Source organism: Salvia miltiorrhiza, chromosome 8 (genome assembly GCF_028751815.1).
Source record: "Salvia miltiorrhiza cultivar Shanhuang (shh) chromosome 8, IMPLAD_Smil_shh, whole genome shotgun sequence".
NCBI classification, from domain to species: Eukaryota; Viridiplantae; Streptophyta; class Magnoliopsida; order Lamiales; family Lamiaceae; genus Salvia; species Salvia miltiorrhiza.
This window is the reverse complement of record NC_080394.1, coordinates 54639113-54661695: the sequence shown is the minus strand read 5'-3', so window position 1 is coordinate 54661695 and position 22583 is coordinate 54639113. Positions and strand designations below refer to the sequence as shown.

Sequence of the window (22583 nt, the reverse complement as noted above, 5' to 3'; positions counted from 1 at the left end):
TAGGGCTAATTCCTCTTGGATATATTAGGCTAAAGCGATTAATACTAATCCCAAATTAACAAAAGTTTTGTAACGCGTAATTTAAGATTTATTTGAGGAAAGATTCTAGTTTGAGTTCAGCTGGCAAGTCCCAACTCATAACATCATTAGTAATTCTAATTACTCCAAATAATTCGATATCTTATCTTATGCATAATTACTATAATGAGTATTTAATTGTACAGGAATGCTATCTTACATATTTTATTCTAGTATCGTATGTAGTCCGTTTATAATTTTTTATTATAATATTTTAAAACTTGTTATTGACGTCATTAATTTTGTAAATTGCATAAAAATCATAATTAATTTTATTTTTTTATTCGAAGTCATAGGAAAAATGAAAAAAATAAATTTTTATATGATTTATAAAATTAATGACTTCAATAATAATTTTTGATGTATTAAAATTGAAACAAATATATAAAATAAAAAATAATATTAATATTGACTAAATGAGAGCGGACATTTGTTTAAGTCAAATAGAATCGCGTCGCAATCTGTTAAAGAAAATGAAGTCGTTAAATATATAGTCAAATAATTTGTTGATTTTCAATTTATCATCTCAAATCTTTTCAAATCGGATAAACCAAATTCGTACAAGTGTTCACATTAATTATAAAATTGATATATATATATATATATATATATATATATATATATATTTTTGCGACTAATCTCAATAATAATTTGATATAAATCTCAACGAAATTCGGATCATGATCATACCAGACAGCTAATTTACCTTATCCTACCCACTACATAATATCTTATGAATTTATTCAATATTATCTTCTAATTTATTCTCTTTGGCAATTTCCATAATTTTCCATTAATTTAATTAAATTCCAGCAACACATTGTACGGCCGTCACGTTTTCAAAAGGGCCTTTTACCCTCGGTATAAAAGCGACTCCACTATTTCCACCATTCATCCATTCATTCATCAACTTTTCTTTTTCTCATTTGCTTTGCGAAATTCGGCGGAAAATTCCAATGTCGCTCTCCAGAGAGTCGCCGGCCACCGCCGTGAGCAGCGGCGGCGAGATCATGCTGTTCGGCGTGAGAGTGAAGGTCGATCCGATGAGGAAGAGCGTGAGTATGAATAACCTTTCTGAATACGAGCCTGTTAGTGATGCAATCAATCCGGAGGCGGCGAAGGAGGGCGGCGGAGCTGCCGGATACGCCTCCGCTGATGACGCAGCGCCTCAGCCTTCCGGCGGAAGCGGCAGCGGCAGCGGCAGCGGCGAACGTAAGCGAGGTCAGATCTCTGATCATTTCTGTTTCTACTTTATTTATTCATTTGGTTGCTTTTTGATTTAGGTGATTCATGTTATGATGATCATGGAACTTTTGAGTTCTTAACTTTACCTAAACACTTTTTAATCTATTGGTTCTTCGCAGTTTTCGTGGTTATCAATTTCTTTAGTTTGCTTATCTAACTTCTATGAAGAAGTAATCTCATATAGAGTCATAGACTATGTAGTTTACTTGCTTGTAATAGTTTCTTCAAATAAATCGAATAAAGTTATGTAAGTCCGTTCACGAAAAGAAATCGGAAAAGCAACTAGAAAATTTTTGAGCTGAATATTCAATATCAATGTAACCTTGTCTAATTACGTCTTGTGTTGTTCGATTAATCAAACTCCGTCTCATAATTCCACCGGTGCGGATTTGTTTTTATTTTTCAGGAACTCCATGGACAGAGGAAGAGCACAAGCTATTCCTCATTGGATTGCAGAAGGTTGGGAAAGGAGACTGGAGAGGAATCTCTAGGAATTATGTGAAGACTCGCACGCCGACACAAGTTGCTAGCCATGCTCAGAAGTACTTCCTCCGCCGGAGCAACCTCAATCGCCGGCGCCGGCGTTCCAGCCTCTTTGACATCACCACTGACTCGGTAGATCTCTTAATCAACAGTAGCTGTCTTTGTTGTTTTTCTGTTCGTAATTTATATGATAAGGAGAGATTGGATCTAGTCTGTGTGTGATGTTCTAGAGTGATTGAGATTTTTCTCACTCTCTGTTCGAATAATTGATTGAAAAAGATGTATATGTTCAACTATTGTATAAACTAATGACAACATGCTTCTCTTTTTTGAATTAGGTCGCTGCAATGCCGATGGAAGAGGCCAGAAACCGTCAACAGATCCCGGCTCAGCCGGCCTCCGCGCCTCCACCAATGACATCCAATGTCAATGCATTCTCCACCATGGCATTCCCCATGATCAATGGTCCTGTTCTACTATCAATGCAAGGTGGGAATCCATTGGAAAACTCGGCTCCCTGTCAAAATTTCCTAGTGAACAATTCATCAGCAATGTTTGCTCATCATCGCGTTCCTGTCCTCTCCACGCCTCCTTCCTCAGCGATGGCCGAGCTGAAGCTGAACCAGCGAGCTCCTCTCGAGCCATCAGCGTTGTCTCTGAGGCTGTCCCTGTCCACGGGGCAGAACCAGCCGTCGACTCGGGTGATCTCAAGCTACAAAAATGGAGATAGCATTGTAAGTGTTGCTTGAGGAAAGAATAAATTTGGAAAGGAATAAGACCCATGAAGAGGAGGGCACATCATAACTATAAACATTCTTAAGAAAAATAGAGAAGACATTGATTAAGAAAATAGATTGCTCAACTAGCTTTTGACTATTAATCCATCTATGCATTGTACAGACTGGAAAGATATATTATCTTGTACCTGCCCCTTGTTATATGCTCTACTAATACTCAATTTTTTTGCTTTGCTTTTGTCTGTTTTCTCAGTGGCTTCTTATTAAATAGAAAGCTATTACTAATCTTGCTTCATTTGTTTGTTTCTCAATGGCTGCACCCTTATATTTTTTTCTGGAAAATGTGTAGTCTCTTTGTCAATGTGAGATATTTTATATTTAATAATGAAATCAGATTTGAATATATTCACTTATTTTTGTGTTACATTGGATAAATCATAGAGTACATCTTAATTGATACTAATGATCAATTATTCAGATTTTGCCTTTGTTGTGTGTATAGTCAATGAATATACTAGTTGCTTATTAATGCTAGTAAAAGTTTTTCACTTTGAGACATTAATGTTGTTAGTTGTTTGGATGGCTGCTAGATGATACGGGTTTAAGAAAAATCTAGCATTTCTTGATCTTATTTCTTGTGAATAAGAAACAGATCTTTAGCGTAAAATACATTAATTTTGGATATTTTTTTTTATAATGAATGTTAAACGTGACACCAATATCATAAACTTAAATTTTCACACTACTTTTATTTTGGGTTATTAGCGCCTAAATACATCAACTTTGGGGGTAGTTTGGTTTTGCACATGAACTTTGAAAGGTGTAAAAAAATACATGAACTTTAATATTGTAGCAATTTTATCACAAATTCAAATATTAGATATTCAAACTCTATAAAAATCTTACGATTTACGGGTTTAGAGATGTCTTATACGATATCTTTTAGAGATGTCCTATACGATGTCATTTTCTAAAACGTCCGATGAATACACATCGATATTTCAACTTGTCACGTCATCTTTAATTTGAGCAAAAATTGAATTTGTGACATCGTATAGGAGATCTCTAAAAATTATCGTATAAGACATTTCTAAACTCGTAAATCGTAAGATTTTTATGAAGTTCGAATAACTAATATTTGAATTTGTGATAAAATTGCTACAACATTAAAGTTCATGTATTTTTTTACACCTTTTAAAGTTCATGTGCAAAATCAAATTATCCCAAAATTGGTGTATTTAGGCGCTAATAACCCTTTTATTTTTAGCCAAATTAATGACAATGCGGCTCTATTTATCGAGTGCTAAGATAGTGTCACATTGATATCGGTTGGGCAAAAAATGAGAATTTTAATTGTATTTATCTGTAGCCACCCCACATTAGCTCCAACTTAGCTCAAATTTGGAAATTATATAAAATATTTTTTAAAATGCGGAAAAATAATTCACGTTTTAAAGTTATGTGCAAAATAAAAAACAACCAAAAGTTCATATAGGACTTGATTACCAAAAAAAAAAGTTCATATATACTAGGGAAATAAAAAAATTATAAGGTTTCAAAAAAAAATTATAAATAAGGAATTTAAGAGTGAAATGATGGTATAAATGGGAAGAAATTTCCTATGGATGGTTTGACCATGGTTTGAATAGTTCTTTTTGTATAATAAAATTTATTCTAACTATATAAGTGTTAATATCATCAATATGAATATATGATAGTAAAATTATAGATTTAAAAAGCAAATATACATAATTAAATACAAAACTTTTTAGCATGAAAATAAATAAATAGACAAAATTTTGAGTTTTTTTTTTTCGTAATAAAATTTAGAAAATTAAAGTTTTTCATCTCCAACTGCGAACGCACATAAAATTTCCTCAATAATATATACTATAGTAATAATTTGCATAACTTATTATTATTATTATTATTATTATTATTATTATTATTATTATTATTATTAAGGACAATGGACAAATGGACAATCCTTTTATTTTTTAATATCGGAGTTCATTTTTTTCGTTAGTTGGTGACAATTTTAACTTATATAAAACTCAAAACAAAATTAGAAAGAATAATGTTTTGTAGAGAGAGAGTCACACTCACACACACATCCCTCTTCACTAGAATTCCCAAAACTGAAAATCAAAAACCCTAGCGATGATGCGAAGCCTCTTCTCCCGAAATCTAATCAACGTCGGCAAATCTTCGATAACATCCGCCACCGCTGCCGCCGGCGGCCGAAGGTGCTATGGCCTGGTACCAATGGTGATCGAGCATTCATCGAGAGGGGAGCGCGCCTATGACATATTCTCTCGGTTGCTGAAAGAGCGCATCATTTGCATTAATGGCCCCATCTCCGACGACACCGCCCACGTCGTCGTCGCGCAGCTGCTCTTCCTCGAGTCGGAGAATCCCGCCAAGCCAATTCACATGTATCTAAATTCCCCGGGTGGTGCCGTTACTGCTGGTACATTTGTTAAATTCCCGTTTTGTTGATTTTTTTCTTCTCGAACGAATTTTTTTTTTTGGGTAGGAAATTGCACTCAATCTTGGGCTAGAGAGTAGTTTTTATTTGGAGAAACTAGGAAAAAATCGAGAGTGTTTATTTATCGTGGAGCTCAAGTCTTATAATTGAAATTGGGTACATTTGTGGTAAATTTTGAATGGATTCCCAAACTTTAGGAGGCAGTCATGAATATGTTTCAAGCTTTGATTAAGCTCGCTACTACTCCGTAGCAGGGTGGTTGATGGGGTTTTCGTCCGGTTTTTTTTGGGATTCAGATTGTGTTTAGTTTGGGGGAGACGAGAATGTCATGATTGTTTTTGTTACTGAGGAGTTGTGTATATATATTGCAAATTGATAAATACGTGTTAAAATTTGGTAGGGGTTACAGTTACAACCAATGTTCAGGAACATTATACAGATTAGTCTTCGATATTCAAGCTTTGGTTAAGCATGGAGAAGAAATTCAAGTTTCTGATCCATATGCAACTGAATATGAGGAAAGATTTACAATGAATTCCTTCTTTTCTTTTGGCTACTTTGAGAGAATTCCTTCTTTTGTTTGCTTCCCCTTATACTTTAATTTCTCAGATAGTATGTGTTTATATTTAACTTTCCCTGAAAACTTTATAACTCATGCTGAATTGATTGATAATGTAGGTCTTGCTATCTATGACACGATGCAGTATATCCGATCTCCCATCAATACTATATGTCTTGGTCAAGCTGCATCAATGGCTTCTCTCCTACTGGCTGCTGGTGCAAAGGGTGAAAGGCGGTCTCTCCCAAATGCTACAATCATGATACATCAGCCTTCTGGTGGGTACAGTGGGCAGGCTAAAGACATAAGTATCCATACCAAGCAAATTATTCGTGTTTGGGATGCATTGAATGCTCTTTACTGTAAGCACACCGGACAGTCACTTGAAGTAATCCAAACAAACATGGACCGTGATTATTTCATGACAGCTGATGAGGCCAAGGAGTTCGGAATAATAGATGAGGTTATAAATGAAAGACCAATGGCACTTGTGGCTGATGCTGTAGCAAATGAGGGAAAAGATAAAGGTTCAAGTTAATCTCAATGTAAGACCATATATTTCATGATTTTGTTCTTTCCTTTTTTACCTTATGTGTTTATCTTTCAGTTGTTAGATAGCCTTTTAAATGAATCATATCACTGATTTACAAATATGTATGTTCAGTTTTTGGGAGTTGCCTTGACCTGAAATTCAAATTGTCCCTTCAAACAGTTTCAGTCTCAGGCCTTGTTCACGAGTACTTGTCACCTTTAGTAAGTGTGTTATCTTTATAAATTTGTCTTGGATTGGCATTTTAATTTTCTTATTCAAGTATTATGCAGTTTTGATTTTAAAAAAAAAAAAGAAGAAAAAAGTTATGGTGTAGGTATAATGCACAAGTACAACTTAATATATATATACAACAAAACTAGCTGAAAAAGAATCATATAAAAGCAAGTTTTGGTTTGCTTGACACATACTTCTGTGCTTTCTTGCCACTTTGCCACCTGAACATTTGTAACTGAGCCATTTCATCTGATTTCTTTAATAATCATTAAGAATCAATATGTGTCGTACCTTGTTAACTTGATTACATTGCTTTGTTGGTTAAAGTAGTTTTTAGTAAAAAAATCAGAGAAGTGATGTTATGAAAAAAAAAACTGGATGGTACTCATATCCTAAGATAAAGGACGGTTCTCAAATCTGTATCTTTTACTTGGTACTAATTTATCATATTCAAATCCTGTCTCAAGCCCTAATTCCTTAATTTGATTGCAAGTTAGAATGGTTTGATCCTGTGATATCTCTAACAATTGTAATTCCTTGAGACCTTCTTGTTATGGCCTTCCTTTGCTTTGTTTATAAAAATGGTGGTGAATTTTAGTTTCAAATTTGAAGCTTGTCAACATAAACTCTATTTGAATGTCAGTAGATTTTGATGCCTGCAGTGCTTGGGTGTCACTTTACCGTTTATGAAGTGTAACCTTTTCTAACAGTGTTCATTAAGGAATGACCTTTAGACAGAAAGAGCTGACATATGGTTAATACTGTAGTCATTTTTTGCATGTGGGAATATATATGGATCCCATGTTGCTCAACGTCTATATTCTGCAGTTGTTCTATCTTGTACTTCAATTCATTTGTACTTCAATTCATGTATATTTTTGGGTAGCATTTCTTTAAGATTACAGAATTAAAGAAATCTACATTCTTGCTTTGGTGCAGTTACTCCCATCTAATGGATGCAATTCTGACGTCGCTTTTTGGCGAATTCTTGTTGGTCAAGAGGCACTAAGGGGGAATTAATTGACCAGATCACAATAAATCTGTCACTGATCTCGTTTTTCTATCTAATTGTGGCACAATTGTCATCAAGAAAAGAATCATCCTTTGTTCCTTGCTTCCCCCCTTACTCACTTCCCCTTTCTTCTCTCCGACCGTGTAGTGCACCTTTATATTTCCTTTCGAAAGTGAACTAGTTTCGGCAATAATTTCTTATTTGCAAATGCAAGCCTTGAATTTGGATGATTATGCATTCATTCCTTGTGTCGGAGACCTTTCGCGAGCTGGTTAATGTTCATGTTGTGTTGCTTGTTTATTCTCCGGAGCAATTAGTGAGAAATTCTTGGTGCTCGATGTCGGTTTTTAGCATTCATGTAGGCTTTTGCATAATTGGTAATATATTACTGAATTGAATTATGCGCAACGTTATTAAGTTCGCCAATTGTCTTTTTTTTTTATGTGCAATTGTAATGTCTGTTGTTTGTACGAAATGAATGGAACATTGCTGCCCCAAAACATCTTCTTGGGTGTATTATTTGCACGAAATAAGTGGTACTAAAATTTATGTATATTGCTTTTTCAAGAAAATAACATCAGGGTATTATTATGTTACAAATTTAAGCAAGTGATATATAACTCCAGTTCTCCAAATGATGAGATTTCAGCACCACTTGTCACAATCAAAGATCTCAACGTAGTTATACATTGCAACATGTATACAGATAATGAAGCTGCCATTATCAAAGAAAAACGAGGTGTTTTCAAACTTCAAAATTTTTAAACTTAAAATCAAAGAACAATGTGATTTTGCCCACAAAAAAGTCATACACAGGAAATAGAAATAAAATTATAATAAAGTGATTTTGCCCCTCAAAAATGACTAAACCAGAGACAATTATAAGATGTAGAAATAAAATTATAATTAAGTGATTATGCCCCTCAAAAATGACCAGACCATAGACAATTATAAGAAGCTACACAGGAAATAGAAATAAAATTATCATAAAGTGATTTTGCCCCCAAAAAATGACCAAACCAGAGACAATTACAACCGTCTGACAGATTTTATGCTGTCCTTCACAATAAAAAAATATGTTTCATCTTTCAAAGTAAAGCACAACAACACAACCTCTCACCCTCCCCCCTCATTCAACCTATATGAAATGGCAAATTGAACAATATACAAAGATGGAAGTGAAACAAAAAAACTTGCCTCAACCGAGACGAAGGGCGGAGAAAAAATAGCCCTTCTCTGTCACTCACCACCACTATGATACAGAAACCATGTTCAATTCAAGAGGCCTCAAAGCTCCTTGAACAATCTCTTGAACAGATCTATTACGTCTACAGACCTCGGACAATTCTTCGATTGGAATCATCAGGCCGTTTATAGCTGCACCAGACGTCGCATCTGATAAAGCTTGCAAAAATCTTGACCTTTCCACCTCTGTCACGGCATTTGATGGAATTAGGGAAATGGTCTCCTTTGCCCACTCTAACGCCTTTGAACCGTAGGCTCGTGTAATAGCTAGAAGTGTATAACTTACCTATTGCAAATGAAAATTGAAGTGCTTAACATAACGAATAGAAACCATTATCATGGTAGAAATTATCTGTCGAGGGGTTGGAGATAACCGTTTCTAGTCGCGAACTTGGAAGTGCTCCTGTTAGAGCAGCTACAAGAACTCTGGTGAGGACAGCTCCTCTTGGAATAATCACGTTATCCCGGATGGATACATAAGGCTTCCCGTGATTAGAGTTTGCAAGATCGAAAACATCCGATAGGAAATTTAGTATGGAATTGGAGGCCTCCCTGCAGTGAAATGGCGACGGTTTCAATCCCTTATTGTATTTCATCAAAAGCATGCGCTTCGTGTAAAGGAGCATAAGGAAATCAATAAGCACATATGTTTTCAAGAGTGCAAAAAACACTAAATAATTTTTTGATAGAGAGAGAGAGACAGAGAGAGAACCTATGCTGCACGGTGATGCCAATCATAGAACAGTCCACCAAACAGGGGAATACAGGAGACGGAAAGAATAATTGCGGACAATAGCGGATACATCTTGATGCTAACAAGAAACAATCATCTACCAGGTCAGGTCGGGAAGAGAAGTCCTGTGAGGGGGTAATAGCATCAGGAAAACATTTTCACAATCTCAACAAACAGAGCTTACAGTTAGTAATTGGAGACATTACCTGAATTTTTGTAAGCATAAATGTTGTATGGTTGAAAAGAGATTCAATCAAAATTTTCAAATAGTTTGTACACGATGGATCTGAACCAAATATCTACAAAAGAGGGTTGAACTATAGGTTAATAAAAAGGAAAATTAATCAAGCAATATATTGACCTAGAAAGCATCAAGAATAAGAACCTTAATAACTTCACTGGAGAGATAGAGGAAACAAGGTTGCTGATGTTGTTTATATAAAGCTTGTATCTCCTCAAGCATTACACCAACTGTAACTCCCATAAGAGTTTTAGAGGTCCTCACCTAGAAAAGCAGATTTTCTTATCAGGAATGTTCCCATACAAGCAAGACACTAACACTGGAAACTAAAATTGGATTATCCACCATTCAAATATTTTTGTAACGCTTTCTGATGTGGACACAGTCCAATGATTGTAACAAGCTAATAAGTAGCATAAAACAAATTGAAATCTGATATGATACACTAAGAATTTCTTATGGCTTCCAGTGTATGTTGCTTATTATGAAGGAAGAATGACAACTATGGTGAATGGGACACAATGGTTCAACCATCATACAAAACAAACATAATATTGTTGGAGGTCTTAAAATTACAAGTACTACCAGCACAACAGAGAAGATAATGATCTGTATACATAGTCCTACTTGGCTAAGTAGATCAACATGGTGTAATGTCATGTGAAAAACTCTAAAATGGTGCTTCAACATGAACTATGGGTATGCCTGAGAAGGTCAATCACAATGGAAATCATATTGATTAATTGGGAGGGTAATTATTGAAATGGGCTAATCATTGACTTATTTTGTTTCCGGAACCGTCATACCAAGCAAATGGCTCCTCATTCCGTGTTCTTGAATTTTATTATCCACATTCCCTAGTCGTTAAGTAAGGGCGATAATACTCAAAAAGCACATGGTGTCTGTCATCACTTATAATGTTGGCCCACACAAGAACCTTTCAAATAATCTCATATCTAGATGCCATAGTTCAAAAATCCTACCGCATTTTTGCACGCTCGACAAAGAGATTCCATAGTCCGCATGTCCCAAGAACGACTGCAGCACAAATATTTGAGCTCAAACTTATCTCGAATCAAGTACCCAAGGCAATACAAATAAAGTATTTATCAAATCAGCAGATCTAGCACTGACATGTCAAAGATTGATTTGAAGATTGGCCAGAGTCTTTGAACAGCATCTGCAACAGCCTCCGGATGATTCGCATGTCTGAAGTTGCATAAGTAGTAATTGAGCTTCATAAAATGGTATGGTAAACATGACTGAGACAGATATATGTCGTTTACCTAAATATGTTTGCTAGTCGGTCTATATGAACAGTTAAATCTCGAGCAGGCTTCTGTCCCAGCACTAGAGGGCCTTGATTGATGATGTCCTGCTTATTGACCATGCAAATAACTTAACCACAAATAAAAACAAGCTCGATTCCTAAAGAGAATACTAACCTGTAAAGGAGTAACAGCAGGCAAGCATAGTGCCTCCAAGGCTTTCTTAGCATGTTCTGAAGGAAGCTCTGTGACAACCATACTGTGGATAAAGATTTTTGAAACAAGTTAACACAACCTTAAATACTAGCCAGCATCTACAAGTCATAAAAATCATTGATACCTAAGAGCCTCGACTAAATGCAACGAGTCTTCAGCAGAAACCTTGAAGGGGCCTTCTCCAATCATTGCTCCTTGGTATATTTGAAAAAGACCATCCAAGGACCCACATAGTTTTTTCTTGCAGTCTACAGCCAAAACAAAATATAGGCAGAGTTAAAGTAAAATATAGCTATTGCAAAGCCAGTAACAGAGGAATAAACTGTTGTAGCAAGAAAACAATAAGGTAAGAAAAATAATGGACATAATAGAACACAAAAGAAGCCCCTATCAAGAAAAAAGTTAATGCTTGATATTTTACACCAAGAACACCAAATTCCTTGCTACTATGCAAACTTATACAGACTAGGATCATCATCCAGAGGATACCCTATTAGAGATGAAGATCACAATTTGATAAAGAAGAAAGCAATAACTATATCTGATATATTACGAGAATAAAATCCATAAAGCCTGAAATAAGAAGCTTAGAAACATCAAAAATTAGTTTTAGCTGTAAACTATTACTAGTCAGGAAAACAAACATGTGAAGCTAAACAAACAAGACTATTTACCGTCACATATGTGGCGAAAGGCGACAGCAGCAGCAGCTGCAGTGTCCTCTGATACACTCATGCCGCTAACAAGAATACTTATAAGAGCCGACAAGAATGAAGGTCCACTTGGTGCAGTGTCGAGCCATTTTGAGTAAGCCCCAATTACTAAGCACACTGAACAAAGAAATAAAATAATAATGAGTCAAAACTACTCCCTGATGAGGAAGAGATAAATACATCCTGTGAAAGACAAAAGGATGGCCTCGTGGATTTTAGAACATACTAGACCATTACCTGTCTGCAGCAGCTGTGGTTGATGAGGAAGTTGTGGAAGTAAATTCATGATCTGACAAAACAAAGCATGTTTGATGTGTCTGAATCGGTAAAGTGTTGAACAATAAACATAATTGAACATCAAAACCAGATTTTGTCTGAGCAATAACTAGGAAAAACATCGATCAATGGGAAACACCACGAAGAATGTGAACCAGAGCTAGCATTACAAATTGACAGCCTGATATTGGAGAATGTTGAAACCTGAGGCATCACTTCTCCTTCAGTATTAGATACATAATCGGATATTGCTCGTATGCTATATAAAGCAGCTTCTGCTGGACGCCAATCAGTGTGCTGGCCTTGCCCACAATTTCTAACAGCCTATATATCATGTAAAAGGGGGAAATGAGACATGATTGATAAATTCATGTATTAATAAGGTTTTGGATTCAAAGTAGACATGATAAGTATTATGACAAATTATGTAGCATAAAGATCTTTATTGTTATGTGGTCAATAGCTTGCAGTCTTCGGAGTGGGCCCTAATCTCCCAAGTGAGCCTGGGGTCTGAAGTGGTATGCCTACGGTGGAACCTTAAAATAGTAGCCTTTCAGTTTCAGTATTAATTTACTTGCCAACTCTTTTTCAGATCTTTTAACTTGTGTTTTTCCTCCCAGAACTTGGGTTCTAGCATGTATTTATTGCATATTGCAGGTTATATCAAAGTAATGAGATTATGAAAGCTAAAAAGGAGTACTTTTACAAACCATAACGGAAGTTACTTGTATCATATACAATTATTATGAGTTGTTCCTAATCTTTGGGGAAACAAGAAATAACTAAGTGCAACGCACACAACAACTAGCAGATCTCCAATGTTTTTTCCATCATAAGCCGATCACAACTCTGCCATTCTACTGCTTATATATGCACTATGGTGTTTAGTACATCATAACTTAACGTAGCCTCTGACTTATGTTCCATTGTAGGCAAAAATATATAAAAGATGAGGGATCCTACAACCAAGAATTTTATACTGGCTGCAAATGTTGCACTAGGTCTGCCTTTAGTAATTTGTTACAGGACTTCTCAATTGAAGGATTGACAGATGGGATCTCTACAGCATTTACGAGATAACATGTACCTCAATAAGCTTCATGTAAAGAATCTTCAGTGTAGCATCGCCACCTAAAACTAGAGCTGCATCAATGAGGACATCCGCAACAGCTGCCAGCATGGTAGTTTTGTGAAAAACACACAAAAATGTCAGATCATAGAACATGTCACCTCAGAAGGTCTAGTGGGAGGGGGAAGACCTATAAAGTTGACATGTAAGACAAGAAACAAGGCTATGAAGCTAAAACATAAAAGTCATGTGTACATGAAATAGAAAAGGTTCCCATATCAAATCAAACAGAAAATGTACCATATCTGGTTTGCTTAAAATCTTTCTGGTCCTCTCTTGAAAGATCTGTGTAATCCTGGGGATATTCAACTTTGACACTAACCTGAGAGAAAAATAAATAACAGCTCAATCACATAATTGCATACCAATTACTGATAAAAGAATGTAGCTAGCCTTAAACACTAGTAACCACGTTCGGAAGCACATGGGAAACTGTAAATAGGAAGCCAGATATCTTATCCTTAAGATATTATGATGATTACACAATTACAGCAAACAAAATTTCTGCAGCCTGAATATCCATTTTCACATAAATTAAAGATCATAGATAGCCGGGATACTTCAGTAGCAGTTTAAAGTGGCATGTTAATGCCAAAGAGAAATTATGATTTAAGGTAAGAGCACCAAAACAGCCACGTCACTTCTCTATTTGCATATCTTCATAAAACGTGATCAACCTCTACCATGCATAATCTTCAAGACAATTATATTTATGCTGTATTAATATGTGATTCAAATGAGTCTAGGTATTTATCATATAAAATAAGATGCATTTTCAGCCATTAGATCGTGAAGATCAACTATGGATTCATGACTTTGTTGAATGAACGTATCCCGTAGGTAGCAAAAATTCCATTTTTTTTAATTCATAATTTTTCACAACGAATTCATTATGTTTCATAGCGAATTCATAATGGACTCATTTTATACGATAAGTGTGGTTTGTATAATAACTACTCCCTACGTATATAGGGAGTAGTTATTATATAAACCTTTCAACTACCTCTATTTTACATAATTTACATGGAAAAAAGTAAAGTACTTCATCATCATTGTCATGAATCTTTGGAATGTATTTGTTTCATCTCAAAGCAAATGAAAAAAAAAACACCAAGACATTTGAAAACCATGTGAAGAAAATAAGAAAAGCCTCACCAAGGAAACAAGTGTTTCATATGATGAACGGAATGCCAGCATCTGAGGGGATTTCTCAGCTTCAACAGATGCTTCGTCGCCATATGGATGCCGATTATTCCTAATCCATTTGAAATTATACAGTCAAATAATGACCTAGCACGCATACATAACCTTAGAATTAAAAATTTCAGTACCTCTCAATTAATATAATTTGAAGACTATGCCAAAAGTTAAAGGTCATTGAAGCAATATCAAATTCTGGATGTGAATTAACTTCAAGTAGTGCTTGCACGATCACCATTGATTCATCAGAACCTGAAGAGAATAGTTAATTTTTATTGTAAGATGCACCTGTTATGATAAAGAAGTAAATGCTAATGTTATGTTTCTGCCTATGCGCATACACATGAATATGTATATCTGATAGATACATATATATATCCTCACTAAGATCCAAATTAATTAAGCATATGCAACACCCTCTATAAATACTATATTTAAAAGCAACCAAGTCTGGAGAAGGTTGCAAGGCATTGCAGGCTACATACCAGTAGCAATCAATTCAACATATGCATCTCCCATGTCAGCAAATAAGCGAGCAACAGCCTTCACATCCTCCTCATCCTAAGATCAGTGGTAAATAGTTATCATAAAAATATATAATATAAAACTGCATAGAAGAAAGTATAAAAATGGCTTAAGGGCATTCCACAGGTATCTTGTAATGCAAATCATAAATTTAACATGTATCTAATTATCTCTAGCAGACATGCCATATAGATATACATATATATATATAGGGTGTGGTTCTAGAGAGAACTACATTATTTGTGAGAAAGTGAGAACCATCAAATCTAATGCATCCACTGTAAAAATTAATGCACTAAAAAAAATTGCTCCCTTTAGGATTCGAACTCAAGTTTTGCAGGTTGAAATTCAATCTTAGAGAAATTGTATGTAAATGTATGAATTATGTGTAGAACATGTATGAATTTGCTGTGTAAATGTATGAATTGCGAAAATTAAATTGTTGCTACCTGTGAGATTTGAACTCACGACCATGAATTCATCCAACAAGGTGATAAATCAGCCGTAGATCTTGATGATCTCATGGCAGAAAATGGTTCATATTTTATATTTTAAGAAGTGTTTTTTATTTTAGCCCGGTTCAAATGAGAATGGAGTACCATTCTCAACCATTGGATCATGAAGATCAATGGTGGATGCATCATCTTGATGGATGAATGCACCACCTGGGTTCGAATCTTGGAGGGAGCGATTTTTCTTTTTCTTTTTTTCATTTTTTCCGAATGCAGTTAATTGCACAACGAATGCACTAACTTAACACGCCAATGCAGTTCTCAGTTCTCATTTTAAATTGCGGTTTTCACTATAACCAACCCCAATATATATGACACGTTGAATCTAGTCCCATGTTCTTTCCACAAAATACAAGTCTAATCAAAATAGCAAAATGAGCATGTAAACGGCAACATCAACTACATATAATTTTTGCCATGTTGAAACTACTCCCATGTAATACAGATAATTTTTGGAAGTCTGGATTTTGAAAATGAGCATGTAAATGACAACATCAACTACGAAACCCAGGACAACTTTCAAGCATCTAAATATTTTATGGTTTACAAAATGAAGAAATGACTTCATGTGTACATGCATCATCCTTGACAAATACAACAACAGATCTGAACAGAACACAGTACTCAAATTGACAAAAACTCAGAACCTACTTATGTAATACCTTGGATGGATCTCTAAGCAGAGGTTTCAGATTCATAATCCTAGGCACAAGTACTTGAATTAAGGGCATTTGAGAAGCAACTCCATCAAGGTTTCTCACTGCTGTATAGTGAATCAATTCCGAAATAACTGCAGATAGAGAATGCATAAAGGTAAGCATCGTGGGTATTGTTGCAATCCTGTTGATCCTAAAGAACCTAATAGCATCAACTGGAAAAACATCACCAGAGAGAGAGAGTGCAATCTGGGAGAAGTGTATTCAATTGCCTATGCATTTTTAAACTTTATGCGAATTTAATTTCTGAAGCCAAATCCAAATCTTTTAATCCAACCACCAGATTTACTTTACCTATGTTCTGAATAGCTGATGCAAGCACAAAACTTGACTAGGCCACACGTACACGTTGAGGCCATTCAAGAGCTAATTGAATCAACTTCCCCCATTAAATATGACCGCTATCTTTAGTTTTCTTGAATTTGAATCATACCACTACGGCACTACCCATATTGATCCAAAACCCCATGCGTATATAGAGCCCAAGATAATATAGCCTGTATTTTATCAATTCAATAAGTGAACTAATTTTTTTATATATCAAGAATTTTTCTGTTTCTGGCAAACCATCACTTTGATTTTAAGTTTTTATTGTTGAAACTGTCAGCCACTTGTTCTTACATTTAAAATAGAAGTTCATCTCCATTCGAAAAATCATTTCCCTGTGACACAGCATTAGATACCAAATCAAGTCGACAGTCCTCGGGGAATAAAGACGGTGTGTCTATCTACTTTAACCAAATTCCATCAGAATGAACATGATAGGGGTCTACAACAAAATGCTTAGGAAGAGACCTACAAAGATTGGATTGTAATATAATAACAGAATGTGATGAAAGAATTAGCATGTGTCTTCCACAAACCATTAACAGATGCTTCGGACAGCATATCACTATTCAAGCCTGAGAGAGCTGTAAGCACCAATGGATGTGAAGCCAGAGCTGAAGCTGGAATCCTGGAACCAATATGATAGTAAGTTCACATGTCACGATGGAAGAAGTGAATTTATAACTAAAGCAGTGGTGGGACCAGGGGGTGGAGGGGGTAGGGGGCTACAGCCATTCCTAACCAGAAAATTACCCTTGAGTAAGTGGGGGTTGGCGGTTCCCCAGGCCACAGCCCCCGTAGAGGCTGCAGAGCCGCAACCCCCTTCTATACAAACACGTAGATACCAGCTGCCACCACTTCCTCACACAAGCACAACTATAGTTTTAATACTATAGTTTTAATGTATTAAACATTTATACATTTTGAAAGATTTCATAATTATGACTTTTAAATTTCATATCATGTTATTGTTAAATTTGTTTGATTGTTTGAAAAAAAAAAAAATAGATGGTAGGGGTCCCGTCACTGATCTAAAGGTGCATATAGTTATACAAGGATCGATTGGAAAGACAAACAGATTGTGATTGCAAGTACCACATCCAAAGAAAGCATGCTTCAGAAACAGATATTCATATATTTGACAAAGCATACTTTTCTCTATCCGATAATAACAGAAAATGTGAATAACAGAATGTCATATATGTCATACTGCACACATACCACAATGAAGTTCCAGCGTAGAATTGGTTTAGGTAGAAAGAAGTGAATACCTGTGCCTTAGCCTTAGCCATGAAGCAAAAGCTTCAAGCACCTGCCAAGTTGTAGGAATTTAGAAAGGATAACTACACCTTTAATTCCAAAGACATGAAACGACTTTCCAGAAAGTAATCTAAAATAAACAGCACAAAATACAAAGAGTCATGGGGATGAAACCAATATATTCCTAATTAGTATAAAGTTCTACTAGTCGATGTTCTTGTAGTCAATAGTTTATAGAATATTCCTAATATACTCATTATTAACAAATTACACATCCAAATAATTCAATATTTTAAGAATTTATAATGAATACATAAGTATGAACTTCACGACAAAACATCAAATAGCATTGCATACCTGTTCCGACAGTCCATTTATATTCAAGCAAGCAGTTAAGACATTAAGAGCAATCTCCATCCCTGCAGCAAGTTCATTTTCAAAATTTCGGCGTCTATCAGGACGAACTGCTATTTTGTAGTTGAAAACTTCCTGGATTTAAGGAAAAATATTGTTAGCCATTCTTTATGAAACCAATAAAAAAGATGATGATAGTAAATTCACATATAATACCAATTCACTACAAACTCCGATTAAGAAATAATTAAATATAAATCTAAAATACAAAATTGATTATCCAGCTGAACCAAATTAAATTAAGAATGCTTTCATCATGGCTTGCTCTTTGGCTGGATACAAATTAGATAAACAGCCATGCCTATGCAAACACACACACACACGAATATATGCTTCAAACAAGAAATACAAATAAAACAGTTCCAAGGCAAGCAAGCTCTAATTTCAGTTAGACATTTTTAACAAATACTCGGCATGGGCCTTCTATGATACCCTTGAGCTAAAGGGATTGACTCAAGGTTCTTTGGCATGCATCAAAGATTTTACATATTAAATTATCACCGTGATCAAAACAAAACAGAAGAGTGTAACCAGTTCATGTTGTACTGAGCATTGATTTATATAAGAACTATCTACAAAAGAGCCTGAATTTTGCCAATCTGCACACTCTCATTCAGACCAGTGCCGTTAATTCAAGTCAAGCTCAACCGTAACTGTTGAACTCATGCGCACACCCGTGACATGAAACTGAACACCATAAACAGTTTTTCTTTTTTGAAATTAACATGCTAAAGCAGAAGAGTTTTTCAACAAGAAAATGTCGGGGCACAAAGTTGTTAATTCAGTACGTGTTTATGATGGTTACACCCATCTGCCAATCAAGAAACCTTGCATAAAGCGCCAATTATGTTTATGGATGTGTGTGTGTGAGAGAGAGAGAGAGAGAGAGAGATGGAAAATAACAGATTTCTCAAAAACTGTATTTTCATGTACCTCAGGCAAGACTCTCAGAAGTTCCAGAAAACTTGGTATGCATTCAGGGTGTGAATTCATCTCATCCCTTATCCAATTTAAAATACCACCATCTCCCCAGTCTTCTGCTGGTACATGAACAGCCAATGCAGCCACTGCAAGGCTAATCTATATCTCCCGACATTTAGCCTTCATTGAATTAAGACGTAATGAATCAATTGAAGTAACGAATATTTACCTGAGTCCTAACTTTTGGAGGTCCCTTGTGAAATGATTTCAGTAAAGTCTGCATAAAATAAATAAGAAATTTAAAAAGTGCAAAATATCATGGTTTTCTTAAAGGTTGTTCTAATAATAGATGTAACATCTCAGACATAATATACAAAAGACTGAACACAGAATTGAATGATATTCACTACAGCTCTTAGCTGCGGCCACACATTTTCAAGGAAAGAGAGAAAAGTTAACACATAATACTCTGTGGAAGAATGTTATGGACCAGAAATCCACAAGCTAATAGTACATCCTTACATTTAGAGAAATCCGTAGCGGACGAAAAGCTTCAGAAGGTAGTTCTTCAAAATCACGCTGCACCTGCTTCCACAAGAGAACACTTACAAACTCATCTTGGCATACCAATATACCATCAGTGGTTTCATAAAGAATTAATTAACAAGGAGTAAATAGAATCTTGATCCTAAGCAAAACAGGGGGAAAAAAAGGGACTAATTACCTTGCTTCTGAGAGTTTGAGAGCAGAATATTGAAGTTTCTATATTGCTGGAAGTATCATGAAGCAAATTATCCGCCACCTATTCACATGCAGCATGATCATGAAAAACAAAACAAATTTTATTTTTGAACAGATCTGATTTTAAGTAACAAGGACCAGAAAGTGGACGAGTGGAGAAGCATTTCCCTTAATGTGTTATAGGAAATGCTAGAATGAGTAGAGGTAGCAAAGAAATGGAATGGGTCACATTAATTTCACTTTTTCTAGCAATGCCTAAAGTATTTTGCACCAATGACTGGTGATAGTCTGTATATCTATACAGTGCACACCTAACAAAACAAAGATATAAGAGCCTCCACCCACTGCACAGCACACCAAGGATATATTGTTCCCACAACTTCAGTGCCATTAAAGCTACAATTTTGAAAAATATTCAATAACGGCAAGAATCAACACTTAGGTGATGATTTCATTTGCTATGTAATAAGAAGCTCATATAGAAAATTAAAAACAAGTAGATATAGAAGTATTGCTCCACTCCTATGTACTATAATGATTCTATCTCCCAGGATGTAATAACTGGAGACTCCAAGTTATAGGGGACATTCTCAAGTTTCTCGAGATGATAAGAAAATTAAGTACAAGGGATTATAAGAAAACCTATGGGACGAATAAATGGTCAGATGACTATTTAAGTTTTGTGGCGATGTTAATTCAGTTGGCACTCAGTTATTGTAATTAAACGCCGATGAACTCTACTCAGCTAATCTTTGGTATCATACTGAATTCATAAGTACTACATCTTACCGACCAATTTAGGTCATATGCTGAAAAATTACAAACACAACGGAATTACATCTTGGGGTTCAGATCATTGTAAATTAACAACAGCTCATGTTGTATAGAAATACTATCTGGCCTAAGCTACCATCACCCAATACCCCATATTCGTAGGACCACTTGGAGGTCAAACGAGATTGCAAAATCTGGTCGACTAGGTAAAATCACAGCGCCTGGCAGCTGCCTATGTGACATCTTCAAACACTGTTTGCCGCATCAAGAAGACAACATGAGACCACAATGCACTTGCAAGTAGCACATTTTCTTAAAAAGCATATGAAACATAACATTTTGCATATAATTCGGAACCATGCCAAAAACCACAAATGCCAAATCAATGGATCAAACCTATACTTCACAAGTAAACTATCACACCGAACAGTGTATCTAACTGACAATCAAATGCATATCAGAACGCCATTCAGCAAGGACACACTAGTCAAAAACGAAACCAACTTCAAATTCAAAAACCAGATTACTCCAAACCCACCTTCCCACTCACAACCCCAAAACATCCAGCTGAAAAATGTCAATGCTATTCCTCACGAGATTCACACAGATAAACCTCCACGACCGCATTCACATCCGACTCAAAAACATTCATTAATCAATCCGAATCAACACTCCAAATCCTCATTTCAAGCAACAACCAATTAAACCCACTGAAAAATCAGGCAATCAGTTCAAATATTTTTTTTAAAAAAAGCGGCAATCAAACCTGCCAAGCATCAATCGTGCGCTGAAAATCCTGAAGCCAGCGATCGGCTTGCATCCTAACGGCGTCGTCTGGGTGGTGGTAGAGCGCGTTTAGGGCTTCCTTCACAGTGTTCTGCAGCTCCATAATTTGAGCTTCTGTTGCAGCCGATTGATTGGCGGATAGATTGCAGAGGCAGACAACAAACCGTATGAATATGATGATGAATTGTGACTAATTTTGCTGTGTAGTCAAGCTGTGTTTTAAATTTCTGTGTCTATCTGTATGTATATGTGTGTGTGTATATATATATCAGTGTGTGTTTTTGTAGAGGTGCGAATGTGTGTGTGATCAGGGGCGGATCCAGAATTCAATGTTAGGGGGGGCTGAATCTATTGGACTACGGTACTTGAAAATATTTACACGGGGTTCGGGGGCGGGAGCCCCCGAAGCAAATTTTTTTGAGCATTCCGTACACTTCATTTCATACATTTTTTCAACAATCACTTAATATAATAAGATAATTGTTCGCAATTCAATTAATTCAACATCAAGTAGATTGAAAGCATATAAAAACGTACTTTTATTCATTTTTCTTAAAAAAAAATTGTTTCATCTTCTAAACAAATAAACTAATTTTCATTGTTAGTAATTAGTAATTTTACTTTTACCTTTAGAATTGACTCAAATTTAACATTAAAAATTAACTAAGAAAGAAAAAATGATAAAAATAATACTATAAATGTAACAACTCAATGTGTTGAGCAATTAATATGGATAGTTGGATACTATAAATAATGTATTACTATATTTTTTCTTGTATTTTTTATTTATATACACATATATATAGATATAAAACAAAATAATAAATATATATATCTATAATTAAAAAAAAAAACTCAAAAATTGGGAGGGGGCTGAAGCCCCCCCTAGCCCCCCCCTGGATCCGCCACTGTGTGTGATTGTCTCTACGGGGATTTATTTCAAAAAAAAAAATGCTTATTTTCTCCTCTCAAAAGAAAACTGATATAGTAATTTTATTCTTTCCATTAGTTTGATTGGTTATTTCGTAGGAAAAGGAAATAAATTGTGTCGGAGGGTTTAATGGATCGACGTATGTGGGACTGAATGAATAAATTAATATTTTTATAATAATACTGTTGAGTTTAAATATTTTAAGAAATGCGTTGTTATTGTTTTGGATGGGGGTTCAGTTAGTAAAAACCTTATTTTTCGTAAATTATAAATATTGCACTCAATTA

The 22583-nt window shown here is 35.3% G+C and overlaps 3 protein-coding genes across 5 annotated transcripts; 2 read left to right on the top strand and 1 right to left on the bottom strand.

Annotated features, from left to right (window-relative positions):
- The first annotated feature begins 773 nt into the window (after positions 1–773).
- Positions 774–2781, top strand: LOC130999229 (transcription factor MYB1R1-like). Its single transcript, XM_057924734.1, has 3 exons — positions 774–1299; positions 1730–1938; positions 2145–2781. The coding sequence occupies exons 1-3, from the start codon at positions 1035–1037 to the stop codon at positions 2553–2555; spliced, it is 885 nt and encodes a 294-aa protein (XP_057780717.1). The 5' UTR covers positions 774–1034; the 3' UTR covers positions 2556–2781.
- Positions 2782–4570: 1789 nt separating this feature from the next.
- LOC130999227 (ATP-dependent Clp protease proteolytic subunit 2, mitochondrial) lies at positions 4571–7601 on the top strand. Of its 2 annotated transcripts, XR_009093447.1 has the most exons (4): positions 4571–5013; positions 5710–6135; positions 6255–6343; positions 7296–7601. XR_009093447.1 is itself a non-coding variant. In XM_057924733.1 (3 exons), exons 1-2 carry the CDS (start codon positions 4704–4706, stop codon positions 6126–6128), a joined length of 729 nt encoding a protein of 242 aa, XP_057780716.1. In that variant the 5' UTR covers positions 4596–4703; the 3' UTR covers positions 6129–6135; positions 7296–7601. The 2 variants fall into 2 exon arrangements, 1 of the variants encoding a protein (XP_057780716.1); XM_057924733.1 differs by lacking the exon at positions 6255–6343 and having other exon boundaries at positions 4596–5013.
- A 726-nt stretch (positions 7602–8327) lies between these two features.
- LOC130999226 (transportin MOS14) lies at positions 8328–21667 on the bottom strand. 2 transcript variants are annotated; one of them, XM_057924731.1, is made up of 27 exons: positions 21346–21667; positions 19789–19866; positions 19587–19649; positions 19294–19341; positions 19077–19223; positions 18087–18218; positions 17741–17781; positions 17006–17097; positions 16089–16216; positions 14875–14950; positions 14521–14641; positions 14345–14444; positions 13430–13511; positions 13148–13230; positions 12265–12384; positions 12022–12073; positions 11746–11901; positions 11196–11319; positions 11033–11114; positions 10874–10962; positions 10722–10796; positions 10571–10625; positions 9732–9851; positions 9553–9645; positions 9326–9471; positions 8988–9165; positions 8328–8899 (listed from the first exon to the last, which is right to left on the bottom strand). In XM_057924731.1, exons 1-27 carry the CDS (start codon positions 21466–21468, stop codon positions 8621–8623), a joined length of 2883 nt encoding a protein of 960 aa, XP_057780714.1. In that variant the 5' UTR covers positions 21469–21667; the 3' UTR covers positions 8328–8620. The 2 variants fall into 2 exon arrangements, with proteins under 2 accessions (XP_057780714.1, XP_057780715.1); XM_057924732.1 differs by lacking the exon at positions 21346–21667 and adding an exon at positions 21118–21309 and having other exon boundaries at positions 19077–19218.
- Between the last annotated feature and the right edge of the window lie 916 nt (positions 21668–22583).

What these genes read in the sequence shown, in the direction of transcription:
- LOC130999227 (XM_057924733.1), top strand. Translation starts at nt 4,704, where the DNA reads ATGATGCGAAGCCTCTTCTCCCGAAATCTAATCAACGTCGGCAAATCT. An exon ending in GGGTGGTGCCGTTACTGCTG is followed by an intron (nt 5,014 to 5,709) that starts GTACATTTGTTA and finishes TTGATAATGTAG; the next exon opens with GTCTTGCTATCTATGACACG.
- LOC130999229 (XM_057924734.1), top strand. Translation starts at nt 1,035, where the DNA reads ATGTCGCTCTCCAGAGAGTCGCCGGCCACCGCCGTGAGCAGCGGCGGC. An exon ending in CAGCGGCGAACGTAAGCGAG is followed by an intron (nt 1,300 to 1,729) that starts GTCAGATCTCTG and finishes TTTATTTTTCAG; the next exon opens with GAACTCCATGGACAGAGGAA. An exon ending in TTGACATCACCACTGACTCG is followed by an intron (nt 1,939 to 2,144) that starts GTAGATCTCTTA and finishes TTTTTGAATTAG; the next exon opens with GTCGCTGCAATGCCGATGGA.
- LOC130999226 (XM_057924731.1), bottom strand. Translation starts at nt 21,468, where the DNA reads ATGGAGCTGCAGAACACTGTGAAGGAAGCCCTAAACGCGCTCTACCAC. An exon ending in CGCTACGGATTTCTCTAAAT is followed by an intron (nt 19,342 to 19,586) that starts GTAAGGATGTAC and finishes TATTTTATGCAG; the next exon opens with ACTTTACTGAAATCATTTCA. An exon ending in TTCTGAGAGTCTTGCCTGAG is followed by an intron (nt 18,219 to 19,076) that starts GTACATGAAAAT and finishes CCTTAAATCCAG; the next exon opens with GAAGTTTTCAACTACAAAAT.